The sequence below is a fragment of the Salmo salar genome, chromosome ssa02 (assembly GCF_905237065.1).
Source record: "Salmo salar chromosome ssa02, Ssal_v3.1, whole genome shotgun sequence".
Lineage (NCBI taxonomy): Eukaryota > Metazoa > Chordata > Actinopteri > Salmoniformes > Salmonidae > Salmo > Salmo salar.
Window position 1 is genome coordinate 15,964,565 of NC_059443.1, and position 18,437 is coordinate 15,983,001.

The 18,437-nt window shown below is 44.2% G+C and overlaps 1 protein-coding gene across 2 annotated transcripts in view; it reads left to right on the plus strand.

Moving 5' to 3' along the window:
• LOC106576092 (protein FAM171A1) overlaps nucleotides 1-18,437 on the plus strand; it is a 35,021-nt gene that overhangs the window by 9,338 nt on the left and 7,246 nt on the right. Inside the window, exons 2-5 of one of the 2 annotated variants that reach the window (XM_045698448.1) lie at nucleotides 2,637-2,864; nucleotides 5,357-5,449; nucleotides 13,108-13,266; nucleotides 14,153-14,329. In XM_045698448.1, the coding sequence (XP_045554404.1) occupies nucleotides 2,637-2,864; nucleotides 5,357-5,449; nucleotides 13,108-13,266; nucleotides 14,153-14,329 (657 nt within the window). The remainder of the gene's footprint in view (nucleotides 1-2,636; nucleotides 2,865-5,356; nucleotides 5,450-13,107; nucleotides 13,267-14,152; nucleotides 14,330-18,437) is intronic. The other variant, XM_045698449.1, reaches the window with a different exon arrangement.

Here is an 18,437-nt window from a genome sequence, read left to right on the forward strand (position 1 = left end):
TGCTCCGCTATCCAACAGAGTTAATGGTTTAATGGAAGTATGTTATTCAGCAGTTTCCAGGAAAGTGTATGACAGTAATAAAGGAGATGTGTGCTCAGAGATTTCCTTCCTCAGGCATCAAGAAACAGCGAAAGGGCCCATTGTTTTGACAGAGCCTCGCTATTGGCTGGGAACCAGGAAATATGCTTTTGGCCACTCACTGTGATTGGCTGTTAACTGCCAATGTCAAATGTGACTGAGTCAGGAAGCTTATCCTGACTCCTGTATGGACTACTGTGTGTGTATATATACAGTTGAAGTCGGAAGTTAACGTACATTTAAACTCAGTTTTTCACAATTCCTGACATTTAATCCTAGTAAAAGTACCCTGATTTAGGTCAGTTAGGATCACCACTTTATTTTAAGAATGTGATTTGTCAGAATAATAGTAGAGAGAATTATTTATTTCAGCTTTATTTCTTCCATCTTTCATTATTTCTTTCATCACATTCCCAGTGGGTCAGAAGTTTACATACACTCAATTCGTGTTTGGTAGCATTGCCTTTAAATTGTTTAACTTGGGTCAAACGTTTCAAGTAGCCTTCCACAAGCTTCCCACAATAAGTTGGGTGAATTTTTGCCCATTCCTCCTGACAGAGCTGGTGTAGCTGAATCAGGTTTGTAGGCCTCCTTGCTCGCGCACACTTTTTCAGTTCTGCCCACAAATTTTCTATAGGATTGAGGTCAGGGCTTTGTGATGGCCAATCCAGTCCCTTGACTTTGTTGTCCTTAAGCCATTTTGCCACAACTTTGGAAGTATGCTTGGGGTCCTTGTCCATTTGGAAGACCCATTTGCGACCAAGCTTTAACTTTCTGACTGATGTCTTGAGATGTTGCTTCAATATATCCACATAACTTTCTTTCCTCATGATGCCATCTATTTTGTGAAGTGCACCAGTCCCTCCTGCAACAAAGCACCCCCACAACATGATGCTGCCACCCTCGTGCTTCACGGTTGGGATGGTGTACTTCGGCTTGCAAACATCCCCCTTTTTCCTCCAAACATAATGATGGTCATTATGGCCAAACAGTTCTATTTTTGTTTCATCAGACCAGAGTACATTTCTCCAAAAAGTACGATCTTTTTCCCCATGTGCAGTTGCAAACGGTAGTCTGGCTATTTTATAGCGGTTTTGGAGCAGTGGCTTCTTCCTTGCTGAGCGGCCTTTCAGGTTATGTTGATATAGGACTCGTTTTACTGTGGATATAGATATTTATGTACCTATTTCCTCCAGCATCTTCACAGGGTCCATTTCTGCTGTTCTGGGATTGATTTGCACTTTTTGCACCAAAGTACGTTCATCTCTAGGAGACAGAACGCATCTCCTTCCTGAGCGGTATGACAGCTGCGTGGTCCCATGGTGTTTATACTTGCGTACTATTGTTTGTACAGATGAACGTGGTAGCTTCAGGCGTTTGGAAACTGCTCTCAAGGATGGACCAGACTTGTGGAGGTCTACAATTTTTTTTCTGAGGTCTTGGCTGATTTCTTTTGATTTTCCCATGATGTCAAGCAAAGAGCCACTGAGTTTGAAGGTAGGCCTTAAAATACATCCACAGGTACACCTCCAATTGACTCAAATTAGGTCAATTAGCCTATCTTTTTCTGGAATTTTCCAAACTGTTTAAAGGAACAGTCAACTTAAACTTCTGACCCACTAGAATTGTGATACAGTGAATTATAAGTGAAATAATCTGTCTGCAAACAATTGTTGGAAACATGACTTGTATCATGCACAAAGTTGATGTCCTAACCGATATGCCAAAACTAAAGTTTGTTAACAAGACATTTGTGGAGTGGTTGAAAAATGAGTTTTAATGACTCCAACCTAAGTGTATGTAAACTTCCGACTTCAACAGTATATGCCTAGGCTATATCATAGGCTCTGTTCTAGGATTCATTTTCTGTTGGACTGGACATTGATACACTTCATTCGGCTAAGTTGGTTCATTTTCAGATAAAATGGGACTCATTAGAGATTGAAGGCCAACTAATTACAGACAATTAAAGTGACGAGCCTGAGTCTCTGTGGTGCATGCTTACCAGTGGTGGAAAAAAGAGTCATACTTGAGTAAAAGTAAAGATACTTTCATAGAAAATGACTCAAGTAAATGTGAAAGTCACCCAGTAAAATACTACTTGAGTAAAAGTATTTGGTTTTAAATACACTTAAGTATCAAAAGTAAAAGTATAAATCCTTTAAAATTCCTTATATTAAGCGAACCAGACGGCACAATTTTCTTCTTTTTTCAATTTAAGGGTTTGCCAGGGGCACAGTACAACACACAGACATAATTTACAAATGAAGAATTTGTGTTTAGTGAGTCTGCCAGATCAGAGGCAGCAGGGATGACGACAAAGGATGGTCTTGATAAGTGTGTGAATTGGACCATTTTCATGTCCTGCTAAGCATTCAAAATGTAATGAGTACTTTTGGGTGTCAGTCAAAATGTGTGGAGTAAAAGGTATGTTATTTTCTTTGGGAATGTAGTGAAGTAAAAGTTACCCCAAAAAAGTAGTGCTTTCAAAATATCTTACTTTACATCACTGACACTTACTTAGCCGTGTGTGTAACTCTCACACTCTCTCTGTGTAGAGGTGACTCTGAAGGTTCACCTGAGTGATGCCAGCACCCACCAGCCCCTGGGCGGAGCCACCATCGAGCTCTTCGCCAACCACACCCCTGTAACCACAGAGACCTCTGCTGCTGACGGCAATGCCTACCTGCGTTTTCCCTACCGCCTTGGAACCCTGCTGGTTGTCACAGCGTCCAGACAGGGCTACGTGCCAAATTCCGCCCCCTGGAGACCCACCAGACTGCCCGGTAGGTCAAAGTAGTACATTCGTGTGTGTGTGTGTGTGTGTGTGTGTGTGTGTGTGTGTGTGTGTGTGTGTGTGTGTGTGTGTGTGTGTGTGTGTGTGTGTGTGTGTGTGTGTGTGTGTGTGTGTGTGTGTGTGTGCGTGCGTGCGTGCGTGCGTGCGCGCGTGAACAATCTGAAATTGGTGTATGAGGGTGCCCCATTACAGATTTATTATAATAAGTGACCACCCCCATTATCCTCACATAACACTTTCAGATTGTTCACACACACATGCTTATCAGCACTGGACAATTTAGGGGTGACAGAGAGAGGAAAGGAGGAGTGACAGGAAGACAGAGAAAGGAGGAGGAAAGAGGAGAGAACATTTGTCTATGATTTTTATTCAGCCCTTATTTAGACAGGGAGTCAATGCTGAGACCAAGGTCTCTTTATTTAGACAGGGAGTCAACTACGTTTTTATTAGTCACATGCGCCAAATACAAGTGTAGACCTTATAGGGAAATGCTTACTTACAAGCCCCTAACCAACAATGCAGTTTAAAAAATACGAATAAGAAATAAAAGTAACAAGTAGTTAAAGAGCAGCAGTAAAATAACAATAGCGAGACTATATACAGGGGGTACCGGTACAGAGTCAATGTGCGGGGGTACAGGTTAGTCGAGGTAATGTGTACATGTAGGTAGAGTTATTAAAGTGACTATGCATAGATAATAAACAAAGAGTAGCAGTGGTGTAAAAGGAGGGGGGCAATGCAAATAGTCTGGGTAGCCATTTGATTATATGTTCAGAAGTCTAATGGCTTGGGGGTAGAAGCTGTTTAGAAGCCTCTTGGACCTAGACTTGGCGCCCCGGTACAGCTTGCCGTGCGGTAGCAGAGAGAACAGTCAACGACTAGGGTGGCTGGAGTCTTTGACAATGCTGAGACCAGCGTCTCTTTATTTAGACAGGGAGTCAATGCTGAGACCAGCGTCTCTTTATTTAGACAGGGAGTCAATGCTGAGACCAGCGTCTCTTTATTTAGACAGGGAGTCAATGCTGAGACCAGCGTCTCTTTATTTAGACAGGGAGTCAATGCTGAGACCAGCGTCTCTTTATTTAGACAGGGAGTCAATGCTGAGACCAGCGTCTCTTTATTTAGACAGGGAGTCAATGCTGAGACCAGCGTCTCTTTATTTAGACAGGGAGTCAATGCTGAGACCAGCGTCTCTTTATTTAGACAGGGAGTCAATGCTGAGACCAGCGTCTCTTTATTTAGACAGGGAGTCAATGCTGAGACCAGCGTCTCTTTATTTAGACAGGGAGTCAATGCTGAGACCAGCGTCTCTTTATTTAGACAGGGAGTCAATGCTGAGACCAGCGTCTCTTTATTTAGACAGGGAGTCAATGCTGAGACCAGCGTCTCTTTATTTAGACAGGGAGTCAATGCTGAGACCAGCGTCTCTTTATTTAGACAGGGAGTCAATGCTGAGACCAGCGTCTCTTTATTTAGACAGGGAGTCAATGCTGAGACCAGCGTCTCTTTATTTAGACAGGGAGTCAATGCTGAGACCAGCGTCTCTTTATTTAGACAGGGAGTCAATGCTGAGACCAGCGTCTCTTTATTTAGACAGGGAGTCAATGCTGAGACCAGCGTCTCTTTATTTAGACAGGGAGTCATTGTCTCTCTTCCAGGTGAGCCCTGTATAGCAGCACAATGCACATCAAAATACAATAAACACATTAAACTACACATTCATATACACATTATTTTACACAATAATACACGAAAAGCAAAACACAATGGAAAAAAACAGACACATTCTTCTGTAAAAAGATCCCCTAACTGCCGTCTGACATGACCTAGAGGCACCAATTCCTCCCATTTTAAAGTGTATTGTAGATCATGCCACACATAAGGTGCAAGATTATTAACACACTCTAGACACCAAAGGAGTCTCCAGAGTTAACCAACCCTGTGAACAGGTTTAAGAACTTGTCATTTTAAGTCTTAATAGTGATGTTAGCTAAGGTAAGTCGGGGGTTTGTGGAGCAGGGCTTTGTATTTAAAAAGACTGTGGTGATCTACAGAGAACCTTTTGGTGAAGAATACAGTGTTGAGTAATTAAACTGTCTCCTGTGATAAAACGAAGGGCGCTATGAAAAACACCATCCAAGGCTTTAATAGTAGAGGCAGATCACAGAGAATGGAAAAGGGAAAGCTAGAGATTTAAACTAGTCAAGTAAGATCTTCAAACAAATGTTTTTCTACAAACCACAATGCTAGAAAATAAAGAAACCACTAGGTCTAGAATATGTCATGAAGTTGAGAGGAAAACCTAAATTCAATAGTTTACCTTTTATTAGTGAGAATAAAAATGAGCCACAGGTGGGTTATTGTGATTAATAAATGAGTGACTGTGGTGGGTCCCATGTGGCTCAGTTGGTAGAGCATGGTGCTTGCAACGCCAAGCGTCTGCTGAAATGTAAAAATGACTGAAATGTGTGTGTATTCCAGTGTTTTCCTCTCTCAGTCTGGAGCTGCTACCAGAGAGAGCTGCCACTCTGATGGTGTATGAAGACCTGATACACATTAACTCTGGATCTCAAGGTGAGTGAGTGAGTGAGTGAGTGAGTGAGTGAGTGAGTGAGTGAGTGAGTGAGTGAGTGAGTGAGTGAGTGAGTGAGTGAGTGAGTGAGTGAGTGAGTGAGTGAGTGAGTGAGTGAGATCCCTGGCCCAGTGACCTCACACACATTAATAATGAATGATGTCCACCCCTTTAAAACATCTCTCTAATGAAAGACACACACACTCAGGCAGCATGTGTCCTCTGTCAATCAGTCAGGAGCAATTACATTAGATAAGATTAAATTAGATGTGATCTTATAAAATGTATCTTTGTCTGCCATGTGTCTGATCAGTGTGCTTGTTTTGCTATGTGTGTGTGTGTTCCGCCATCCTCTCTGAGGGAGGTTCTGCTGCTGCTACTCCTTTAAATCTTGCTGACTGAGTTGTGTGTGTCCGTCCTCCAGGAGGGCAGGATAATCATTAGAGGTCGACCGATTAATCGGAATGGCCGATTAATTAGGGCCGATTTCAAGTTTTCATAACAATCGGTAATCGGTATTTTTGGCCACCGATTTGCCGATTTGAAACGTTTTTTTTTTTCTTTTATAAATATTTTTTAACTAGGAAAGTCAGTTAAGAACACATTCTTATTTTCAATGACGGCCTAGGAACGGTGGGTTAACTGCCTTGTTCAGGGGCAGAATGACAGATTTTTACCTTGTCAGCTCGGGGATTCAATCTTGCAACCTTACGGTTAACTAGTCCAACGTTCTAACCACCTGCTTTACATTGCACTCCACGAGGAGCCTGCCTGTTACGCAAATTCAGTAAGAAGCCAAGGTAAGTTGCTAGCTAGCATTAAACTTATCTTATAAAAAACAATCAATCAATCAATCATAATCACTAGTTAACTACACATGGTTGATGATATTACTAGTTTATCTAGCCTGTCCTGCGTTGCATATAATCGATGCGGTGCGCATTCGCAAAAAAGGTTGCTCCAACTTATACCTAACCATAAACATCAATGTCTTTCTTAAAATCAATACACAAGTATATATTTTTAAACCTGCATATTTAGTTAATATTGCCTGCTAACATGAATTTCTTTTAACTTGGGAAAATGTGTCACCTCTGCAACAGAGTCAGGGTATATGCAGCAGTTTGGGCCGCCTGGCTCGTTGCGAACTGTGTGAATACTATTTCTTCCTTACAAAGACAGCCAACTTCGCCAAACGGGGGATGATTTAACAAAAGCGCATTTGCGAAAAAAGCACAATCGTTGCACGACTGTACCTAACCATAAACATCAATGCCTTTCTCAAAATCAATACACAGAAGTATATATTTTTAAACCTGCATATTTAGCTAAAAGAAATCCAGGTTAGCAGGCAATATTAACCAGGTGAAATTGTGTCACTTCTCTTCCGTTCATTGCACGCAGAGTCAGGGTATATGCAACAGTTTGGGCCACCTGGCTCGATGTGAACTAATTTGCCAGAATTTTACGTAATTATGACATAACATTGCAAAACCTTCAATGTAACAGGAATATTTCGACTTATGGATGCCGCCTGTTAGATAAAATACGGAACGGTTCCGTATTTCACTGAAAGAATAAACGTGATAGTTTCCTGATTCGACCATATTAATGACCTAAGGCTCGTGTTTCTGTGTGTTATTATGTTATAATTAAGTCTATGATTTGATAGAGCAGTCTGACTGAGCGGTGGTAGGCAGCAGCAGGCTCATAAGCATTCATTCAAAACAGCACTTTACTGCGTTTTGCCAGCAGCTCTTCGCAATGCATTGCGCTGTTTATGACTTCAAGCCTGTCAACTCCCAAGATGAGGCTGGTGTAACCGATGTGAAATGGCTAGCTAGTTAGCGGGTGCGCGCTAATAGCGTTTCAAACGTTACTCGCTCTGAGACTTGAGTAGTTGTTTCCCTTGCTCTACATGGGTAACGCTGCTTCGAGGGTAGCTGTTGTCGATGTGTTCCTGGTTTGAGCCCAGGTAGGAGCGAGGAGAAAGCTATACTGTTACACTTGCAATACTAAAGTGCCTATAAGAACATCCAATAGTCAAAGGTATATGAAATACAAATCATATAGAGAGAAATAGTCCTATAATTGATATATTATATTAAGTTAAAATAAGTGTTCATTCAGTATTGTTGTAATTGTCATTATTACAAATAAAAAAGCAATAAAAAAATTGGCCGATTAATCGGCATCGGGTTTTGGTCCTCCAATAATCGGTATCGGCGTTGAAAAATCATAATCGGTTGACCTCTAATAATCATGCTATGGTCTGGTGCATACAGTGAGAAGGGAGAAGGGAGAAGAGGGGATGAGAGAAAGGGGGAAGAGAGGGGATGAGGGAAAGGGGGAAGAGAGGGGATGAGGGAAAGGGGGAGAGGCGGGGAAGAGGGGATGGGAACTCTTAGGAGGGAGGGGGTGAGGAGGGGCTTTTTGGATTGGCACAGGAACCCTCCCCCCTCCACACACACATGCTCTGCTACATCTCACATCGTGTCCAAGCTGTTTCCTAGAACTAACTCCTCTCCATTTTGTTACTCCAGTCCTGTTGATGTGATTATATCCCAGACCACCTCTAATACTGGACGTTCAAATCAATACCAGACCTCCTTCAAAACTGGACGTTCAGATCAATACCAGACCTCCTCTAATACTGGACGTTCAGATCAATACCAGACCTCCTCTAATACTGGACGTTCAGATCAATACCAGACCTCCTCTAATACTGGACGTTCAGATCAATACCAGACCTCCTCTAATACTGCACGTTCAGATCAATACCAGACCACCTCTAATACTGGACGTTCAGATCAATACCAGACCACCTCTAATACTGGACGTTCAGATCAATACCAGACCACCTCTAATACTGGACGTTCAGATCAATACCAGACCTCCTCCAACACTGGACGTTCAGATCAATACCAGACCTCCTCTAATACTGGACGTTCAGATCAATACCAGACCTCCTCTAATACTGGACGTTCAGATCAGTACCAGAACTCCTCTAATACTGGACGTTCAGATCAGTACCAGACCTCCTCTAATACTGGACGTTCAGATCAGTACCAGACCTCCTCTAATACTGGACGTTCAGATCAGTACCAGACCACCTCTAATACTGGACGTTCAGATCAATACCAGACCACCTCTAATACTGGACGTTCAGATCAATACCAGACCACCTCTAGTACTGGACGTTCAGATCAATACCAGACCACCTCTAATACTGGACGTTCAGATCAATACCAGACCTCCTCTAATACTGGACGTTCAGATCAGTACCAGACCTCCTCCAACACTGGACGTTCAGATCAGTACCAGACCTCCTCCAACACTGGACGTTCAGATCAATACCAGACCTCCTCCAACACTGGACGTTCAGATCAATACCAGACCTCCTCCAACACTGGACGTTCAGATCAATACCAGACCTCCTCTAATACTGGACGTTCAGATCAATACCAGACCTCCTCTAATACTGGATGTTCAGATCAATACCAGATCAGGTGTGCTGGAGGCAGAGGATACACAGAGCTAGAGAAAACACACAGGCACGGCTGCAGCGGTGTCTCATTGCCCAGGAATGTACACTCCCCACAGTGGAAACACTATGACATCATCGCGAAGCCCCACTATACAAACTTCTCTTTAACACACACAGTCTTGTTTAACTAACCTTGTGGGGACACAATTGATTCCCATTCTAAATCCTAATTTCCTTAACCCTTAACCATACCCCAACACCTTCTCCTAACCCACAACCCCTTACCCCAATACTAACACTAATTCTATCCTTAATCTAAACCCCCTAGAAATAGTATTTTTCATTGGTCTAATTTTTGTTTTTGTTTATTCTTCTTGTAGTTAAACATGTCCTCAAGCGCACACACACACAGTCTTGTTTAACTAACCTTGTGGGGACACACAATTGATTCCCATTCAAAATCCTATTTTCCCTAACCTTACAACAAAACCTAAACCTAACCCACAACCACTTACCCCAATTCTAACACTGACACTAATTCTATCCTTACCCTAAACCCCCTATAAATATTTTTTTTCGTTGGTCGATTAAACATGTCCACACACACACGTCTTACTATACTTGTGAGGACTTTTTGTGGACCAACAACTGAGTCCCACTCAAAACCCTATTTTCTCTAACCCCTAAACCTAACCCCTAAACCTAACTCCTAAACCTAACCCCTAGTTCTTGCCCTAAACCTAATCCATAAGCCTAAAATAGCCTTTTTACAAGTGAGGTTTACTATTCTCTTGAGGACTTCTGGTACTCACAAGCAATGTTCCCTCAAAGCTGCGCGCAGTAGCCCTGAGACCACGCACCTCCCGCGGGACTGCCTCACAGAAGAAATATCAGCCCACGGAGAGAAGAACGAGATTGAACTTCACTCAACTTTCTAGAGCAGTGGTCACCAACCGGTCGATCACGATGGATCTCCAAGGCATCCCTAGTCAATGTCTAAACATTTCTGTAAAAAACCCAACGATAAAGCCCTGCGTTTCTATAATTATTTTGGCTTTAGTTATTGGCGGTAGCTGCACCCGATTCAGCTGCCCTGCGCGCCGGGTAGGCCAACTGTTGCCATTTTGAAACATTTCATGTGTCTGAAGGTACAAACTCTTCCTTCCCGGCGGGCCCGGAGAGCAAATCAAGTGCACTATAGGCCTACCGCTGGCTAATGGATGGCTAAGATGACCGTGTCTGCAGTACAAGAAAGCTACAGCAAAGATTTCAGAACATTGAAAACCATAGCTAGAGAGAAACTGTCAACGAATACAGCAAAGAGCTGCTGTTTTTATGAGTAACTTCATGTTTAAGTTCTTACTCAGCACTGTCAACACTTTGTATTCAACACTTTTATAAGCCATAAAATGCCCTTTTCTCATATTTCCAATCAGCTCTGCAACAAGCAGTGCAGCAGTAATGAATGAGTAGGACATTGTATCCATAGGCTTGCGTTATTATTAGCGGCTTGGGTCTTTTTTAATATCAAGGAATATTTCACTTTCTCTGGTCATAGGAGTAACAACATGAATTAGTGCATGAGGCAGAAATAATGCGGTGCGACTTGAGTTTCGCCAACAGCTGGAAGAAGGTGTCACTTTTTGGTCAGTGTCAGTGGAGGAAAGGGAGAGCGGAGGGATGTTGAGAGGTGGACCCTCAGTCTGCTGCTCTCTCCCTCTGCTAAGACTGACCATCGGATGCAGGCACCATCAGCCCAGTAAAATAAAAAGCGAATTATTTAAATGTATGCTCACTCAGCTGTGCCTCACAAGTAATACAACAACAGATCTATTACCGGTGTGATCATATAGCCTACCTCAAATGCTTTAATATACATTTTTTTAAATGTCCCGAACAACAATGCATTGGCAGGGCAATTCAAGCAAAGCCAAAGCCAGTATGCGGTGATTAATGTATTGGGCCTGTAGCTTACTGCACAAACCTCATTGCTACAGTACTGTTTTTAATTGGTTAATGTTTCATAGAAAAAAAGTTTAGCCTATTTTTATTTTTTTGAGCGTTCGATCTTGGCTTGCATTTTGACTCAGAAAGGGATCTTGACTCAGAAAAGGTTGGTGGCTACTGTTCTAGAGTTTTCCTTGTTAACACTATCACAGTTTCCCTTTACTGTGGCAATTTTGATTGAATCAAGGCAATATTTGCCACTTTCAATGCAACATACTGAAACACAAAATGTGGTTGTAGGCAGAAGCCATCGGAGTAGGATTCTATTGCATTGACATGCACGACTCAGCCCGTAATCTACACAGACTGGTGCAGCATAACAAATCAGAGCTGCAATAGGCCTATATGCAAATAGACCATTGCCATATATGGATCTGTGCCATTTACTTTGAACTGGACTGTGTTTACAGCATGAGTGGTTGTGAGTAGATGCGCTTGTTTTGAGATCAAATCGAGATCTGCATGTAGCCACGTGTGCACATTTTGTTCATATCCTTTGCTAGTTCCATTCTTTTACTTTGAGATGTATGTGTATTGTGAAGTGTTAGATGCTACTGAACTATTGGAGCTAGGAACACAAGCATTTCGCTACACCTGCAATAACATCTGCTAAACGTGTATGTGACCAATAAAATTGGATTTGATTTTAGTCAGTGATCTATTAGTCCAGTTATAGATTGTTTGTTGTCGCCTAAACATACCTCGGCCTAAACATCAGTGCCACAGGTAACTTCCACAAAGCTGTGAACGATCTAAGAAACAAGAAGGGCTTTCTATGCCATCAAAAGGAACATACAATTCGACATACCAATTAGGATCTGGCTAAAAATACTTGAATCAGTTATAGAATCCAAAAATTTGCAAAATGGGACAAACACCAAATTGAGAGACTGCATGCATAATTCTGTAAAAATATCCTCGGTGTACAACGTAAAACACCAAATAATGCATGCAGAGCTGAATTAGGCCGATACCCGCTAATTATTAAGATCCAAAAAAGAGCCGTTAAATTCTACAACCACCTAAAAGGAAGCGATTCCCTAACCTTCCATAACAAAGCCATCACCTACAGAGCGATGAACCTGGAGAAGAGTCCCCTAAGCAAGCTGGTCCTAGGGCTCTGTTCACAAACAGACCCCACAGAGCCCCAGGACAGCAACACAATTAGACACAACCAAATCATGAGAAAATAAAAACATAATTACTTGACACATTGGAAAGATTTAACAAAAAAACTGAGCAAACTAGAATGCTATTTGGTTCTAAACAGAAAGTACACAGTGGCAGAATACCTGACCACTGTGACTTACCCAAACTTAAGCAAAGCTTTGACTATGTACAGACGCAGTGAGCATAGCCTTGCTATTGAGAAAGGCTGCTGTAGGCAGACCTGGCTCTGAAGAGAGAACCTGCTATGTGCACACTGCCCACAAAATGAGGTGGCAACTGAACGGCACTTCCTAACCTCCTGCCAAATGCATGACCATATTAGAGACACATATTTCCCTCAGATTACACAGACCTACAAATAAAATTGAAAACAAACCCAATTTTGATAAACTCCCATATCTATTGGGTGAAATACCACAGTGTGCAATCACAGCAGCAAGATGTGTGTCCTGTTGCCACAAGAAAAGGGCAACCAGTGAAGAACAAACACCATTGTAAATACAACCCATATTTATTTATTTTCCCTTTTGTACTTTAACTATTTCCACATAATGAACTTTTGTGAGTGTAATGTTTACTGTTCATTTTTGTATTGTTTTATTTTACTTTTGTTTATCTATTCCACTTGCTTTGGCAATGTGAACATGTTTCCCATGCCAATAAAGCCCTTGCAGTGAGAGACAGAGAAAGAAAGCGGGAGGCAGTGAGAGAGAAAGAGGGAGAGAGAAAGGAAGGGTGGCAGAGGGAGATGGAAGGAACCGATTGAGTAAAAGAGAAAAACCATTAGAAAGTTGAGATTTAATATGGAGGAGTAAAAACAGAGTGATAAGAGAGTGAGAGGAGAGAAGGCCAGCATTCATATGGCGTTCATCACACATCTTCCAGACATTCATTTGACAAGCTGCGTTAAAAAGGGTTACAGGGGAGATGGACACTAAGGAACAGTGGATCTAAGTGTGTGAGTGGTTCCTGACCCCCCCCCTCTTTCCTCCCCAGGATCGAGGGGTCAGTCCTGGGTTCAGTTCCAGCGTCGAGCCCTGAGCCTCCCTCCCAACTCGTCCTACAGCAATCTCACTGCCCTGCTGACTGTGGCCAACAACCCCAGCCACATCCAGCACTTCCCCTACCTACAGGGCCTGGGGGGCAACGGAACAGGTACCTCCACTGGGACAGACTGGGACCAGACTTAGGTGGAATACACTCTGGATGGAAGAGATGAGGGGTGGGTGGGTGGGGGATGAGGGGTGGGTGGGATAGAAGACATGAGGGGCTGGTGGGGAGTGTGTGGTGAAGGGATGGATGAGGGGTAAGTGGGTGGGTGGGTGGAGATGTGGGGTGAAGGGACAGATAGGTGGGTGGGCAGGTGGGGTCAAGGGTAGGTGGGGGAGGTGACGGTAGGGGTGAGGGGGATGTGGTGAAAGTAGGGGTGAAGGTAGGTGGGAGGGGTGGGGTGGGTGGGTGGGTGGGGTGAAGGCAGGGGAGTGGGTGAGGTGATATAGGGGTGAAGGTATGGGTGGGTGTGGTGAAGTGAGGGGTGGATGTGAATAAGGTAGGGTTAAGGGGATGAGGGGTGAAGGTAGGGGTGAGGTACAGTTCTATGTAAGAGGCTCCATCAAAGATACACTACCCAGAAGAGCCCCCTTTAACACAATATAACCCCTGTGCTCTCAGACAACCTGTGTGTGTGCGTGTCCATTTTACATTTGTATCATTTAGCAGACACTCTCCACTTCTCTTTCTCCCTGCTTCCTCTCCTCTTCTTCTAATCTCCTCGCTCTCACTAAACTTCTCCTCCCTCTCTCCCTCTCACTGCTCCTCTCCTCCCTCTCTTACTACACCTCTCCTCTCTCTCTCTCTCTCTCTCTCTCTCTCACTACACCTCTCCTCTCCGTCTCTCCCTCTAACTACACCTCTCTCCTCTCTCTCTCTCTCTCCCTCTCACTACACCTCTCCTCTCTCTCTTCAACCCTCACTACTCTCCTCTGCTCTCCTCTCTCCCTCACTACTCCTCTCTTTTGGCTCTCCTCTTGTCCTCTAACAGGAAGTGAGCGTAGGTTTGAGCTGACTCCAGTGGCGGCCATCTCTGTCCACCTATTGGCCAGCGAGGGGGTGGAGCTCCAGGTGAATGGCCCAATCAGCATCTCCATCCCTCTACCGGCCAATAGCGGCCTGAAGGAGAACCAACACATCCCAGCCTGGAGGTTCGACCCCAGTCTAGGTGAGTACATACACACACACACAGCTTTTCAGTTTTTCCCTTTCTGAGCAGGGAGCAGATTTCCTGTGTTTGGGTCCAGAGTTCCTCCCCTCTGAACTTCTAATCAGTGGGGTAAGGTGTGTGTTGTGTTGTGTGTGTTTACCCTCCTGCATCCTTCATCAGTGGGATCTATGTTTCCTGAAAGTTGATGGGATGTGTGTATCTCAGTCAAGCTGGGAAATGCATCACTACATTCTTTTTTTAAAGGAACTGGGGAAAGAAAGCGTACCAGAATGCAACACACTGTACAGTGAGACGGGAGATTAGTGAGGCAGAGTTATGAATGGAAGACTTGAGAACTTTATAAAAGATTATCTGACATATTATTGGACGTAACGCACCCTATTAAAACACATCAAAACACTATACTTCTTGTTCCTGATTATATCCACATCACAAGATTGGCTAGGAAATGTAGCCTAACCTGTTTGGAAAATCCCTCCCTCCCCTCTCTCCCTCCCTCCCCAGATCAGTAGAGTTGTAGTCAGCCCTAGATCATTGACTCAGACAGCAGTGGAGTGATTTAGGAGGGTAGCCAGAGTAGTGCTTGAACCAGTCAAGCTGAGGTACACTACCAAGGACATCCTGTAATATGAAGGTCCAGTCACTGTGACCAACACAACGTGACTTACTGTTGCTGAAGGAGACCATTCACTAGGCCAACGAGCTGATTAGGACGGGGGCTATAGGAGCACAGACACACACACAGACAGATATACACATAAGGTGTAAACAATCACACACAGTACTGTACCTAGCCCAGCACAGCCTGACCCAGCATAGCCATGTTCTCCTGAGGAGTCAACTCTCTCACTGGGTGACCCTTTACATGATTGACATTGAAAGCCACTGTTCCCACGATGCCTTATAGCCAGAGGGTATGTAGCCTTGTGTCAATACACGCACACACGCTGTATGGGGTTAATATTTCCCAGAAACAGCCACCTCTGGTCCTCTGTGTTTTAGTCCACCGTTTCCCTAGCAACCCCCCAATAACAAACCTAACAGACCTGGGGCTTTAATTGAGTGTGTGTAAGTGTGCGAGTGAGAGAGAGTTTGAGATTTCTCCAGAAATATTTCTGCCTGATCATTCTTTCTCCACACAAAGAAGCCAATGTTAGGAGGGAGTGTGTTGTTGTCTAGGCTTGCACATGGAGAGGTGATAACACACACCAACTCTCACACACACACCAACTCTCACACACACACCAACTCTCTCACACACACACCAACTCTCTCACACACACACCAACTCTCTCACACACACACCAACTCTCGCACACACACACCAACTCTCGCACACACACAACAACTCTCGCACACACACACCAACTCTCGCACACACACCAACTCTCACACACACATGCCAACTCTCTCACACACACGCCAACTCTCACACACACATGCCAACTCTCACAGACACATACACACGCCAACTCTCACAGACACATACACACGCCAACTCTCACAGACACATACACACGCCAACTCTCACAGACACATACACACGCCAACTCTCACAGACACATACACACGCCAACTCTCACAGACACATACACACGCCAACTCTCACAGACACATACACACGCCAACTCTCACAGACACATACACACGCCAACTCTCACAGACACATACACACGCCAACTCTCACAGACGCATACACACGCCAACTCTCACAGACGCATACACACGCCAACTCTCACTGACGCGCACACACGCCAACTCTCACAGACGCGCACACACGCCAACTCTCACTGACGCGCACACACGCCAACTCTCACTGACGCGCACACACGCCAACTCTCACTGACGCACACACACGCCAACTCTCACTGACGCACACACACGCCAACTCTCACTGACGCACACACACGCCAACTCTCACTGACGCACACACACGCCAACTCTCACTGACGCACACACACGCCAACTCTCACTGACGCACACACACGCCAACTCTCACTGACGCACACACACGCCAACTCTCACTGACGCACACACACGCCAACTCTCACTGACGCACACACACGCCAACTCTCACTGACGCACACACACGCCAACTCTCACTGACGCACACACACGCCAACTCTCACTGACGCACACACACGCCAACTCTCACTGACGCACACACACGCCAACTCTCACTGACGCACACACACGCCAACTCTCACTGACGCACACACACGCCAACTCTCACTGACGCACACACACGCCAACTCTCACTGACGCACACACACGCCAACTCTCACTGACGCACACACACGCCAACTCTCACTGACGCACACACACGCCAACTCTCACTGACGCACACACACGCCAACTCTCACTGACGCACACACACGCCAACTCCCCCACACGCGCACACACACACACACACACACACACACACACACACACACCAACTCTTTCTCTCACACACACACACACACCAACTCTCACACAGACACACAGAATCTTGAGCACACACACACACACCAACTCTCACAGAGACACACAGATGCTTGAGCATACAGAGCCACACAAACTCTCACACACAGACGCTTGAGCAAAAGACACACACAGACTTGGTCAAACCTGTTCTGCTAGTTTAACTGACAGCATGTATTTTGTTCTGGGATGTTGTGGAGCACTGAGCTGAATGATGTCACATACTGTTAGAAAGGAGCATGTTTACCTCCGTGTGTTTATGATGTCAATACCATCCAGTTAATGATGTAACTACCATCCAGACTCAATACATTACAGAGAGGAGTTAATGATGTCAATACATTACAGAGAGGAGTTAATGATGTCAATACATTACAGAGAGGAGTTAATGATATCATCTTCGATTAATATTCAATACATCAGAGAGGAGTTAATGATGTCAATACATTACAGAGAGGATTTAATGATGTACAGTGGGGGGGGGAGAAAGAGTATTTGATCCCCTGCTGATTTTGTACGTTTGTCCACTGATAAAGAAAGGATCAGTCTATAATTTTACTGGTAGGTTTATTTGAACAGTGAGATACAAAATGACAACAAAAGAATCCAGAAAAACGCATGTCTAAAATGTTATAAATTGATTTTCATCCAGTTCACATCTGAACAGAGTTCATGATGACGTTCCTACAAACTCTCACAAAGGACTGGTACCAATGTAGAGAACAGAGTTCATGTAGAGAACAGAGTTCATGATGACGTTCCTACAAACTCTCACAAAGGACTAGTACCAATGTAGAGAACAGAGTTCATGTAGAGAACAGAGTTCATGATGACGTTCCTACAAACTCTCACAAAGGACTAGTACCAATGTAGAGAACAGAGTTCATGTAGAGAACAGAGTTCATGATGACGTTCCTACAAACTCTCACAAAGGACTAGTACCAATGTAGAGAACAGAGTTCATGTAGAGAACAGAGTTCATGCATGACGTTCCTACAAACTCTCACAAAGGACTAGTACCAATGTAGAGAACAGAGTTCATGTAGAGAACAGAGTTCATGATGACGTTCCTACAAACTCTCACAAAGGACTAGTACCAATGTAAAGGTGACCAGTAGTGTGTGTGTGTGTGTGTGTGTGTGTGTGTGTGTGTGTGTGTGTGTGTGTGTGTGTGTGTGTGTGTGTGTGTGTGTGTGTGTGTGTGTGTGTGTGTGTGTGTGTGTGTGTGTGTGTGTGTGTGTGTGTGTGTGTGTGTGTGTGTGTGTGTGTGTGCGATGCCTTACTGCCAGAGGATACAATACACTAATGTAAAAGGTCATCCAGTGAGAGTTGACTCCTCAAGAGGACAGGGCTGTGCTGGGTTGGGCTGTTTCTGTGCTTAGCTGTACTTGGTCCATGGGGATCGATGACAACTGTGGGAGGGAGGGAGGCGAAGCGTTTCACAAAGATGCTGAGTCACAGGCATTTCTCTCCTTCTCTTGTTTCTCTCTTCCCCCTCCCTGTACATTAGTTCTTCCTTTCTAATTGGGTTGCATCAGAGCATCTATAATAGACAGAGAATCCCCTGCAGAGCCCACTGCTGCACTGTCATAGCCTCTCTCATACACAGATCTAGGATCAGCCTACATACCACAAATCCTTA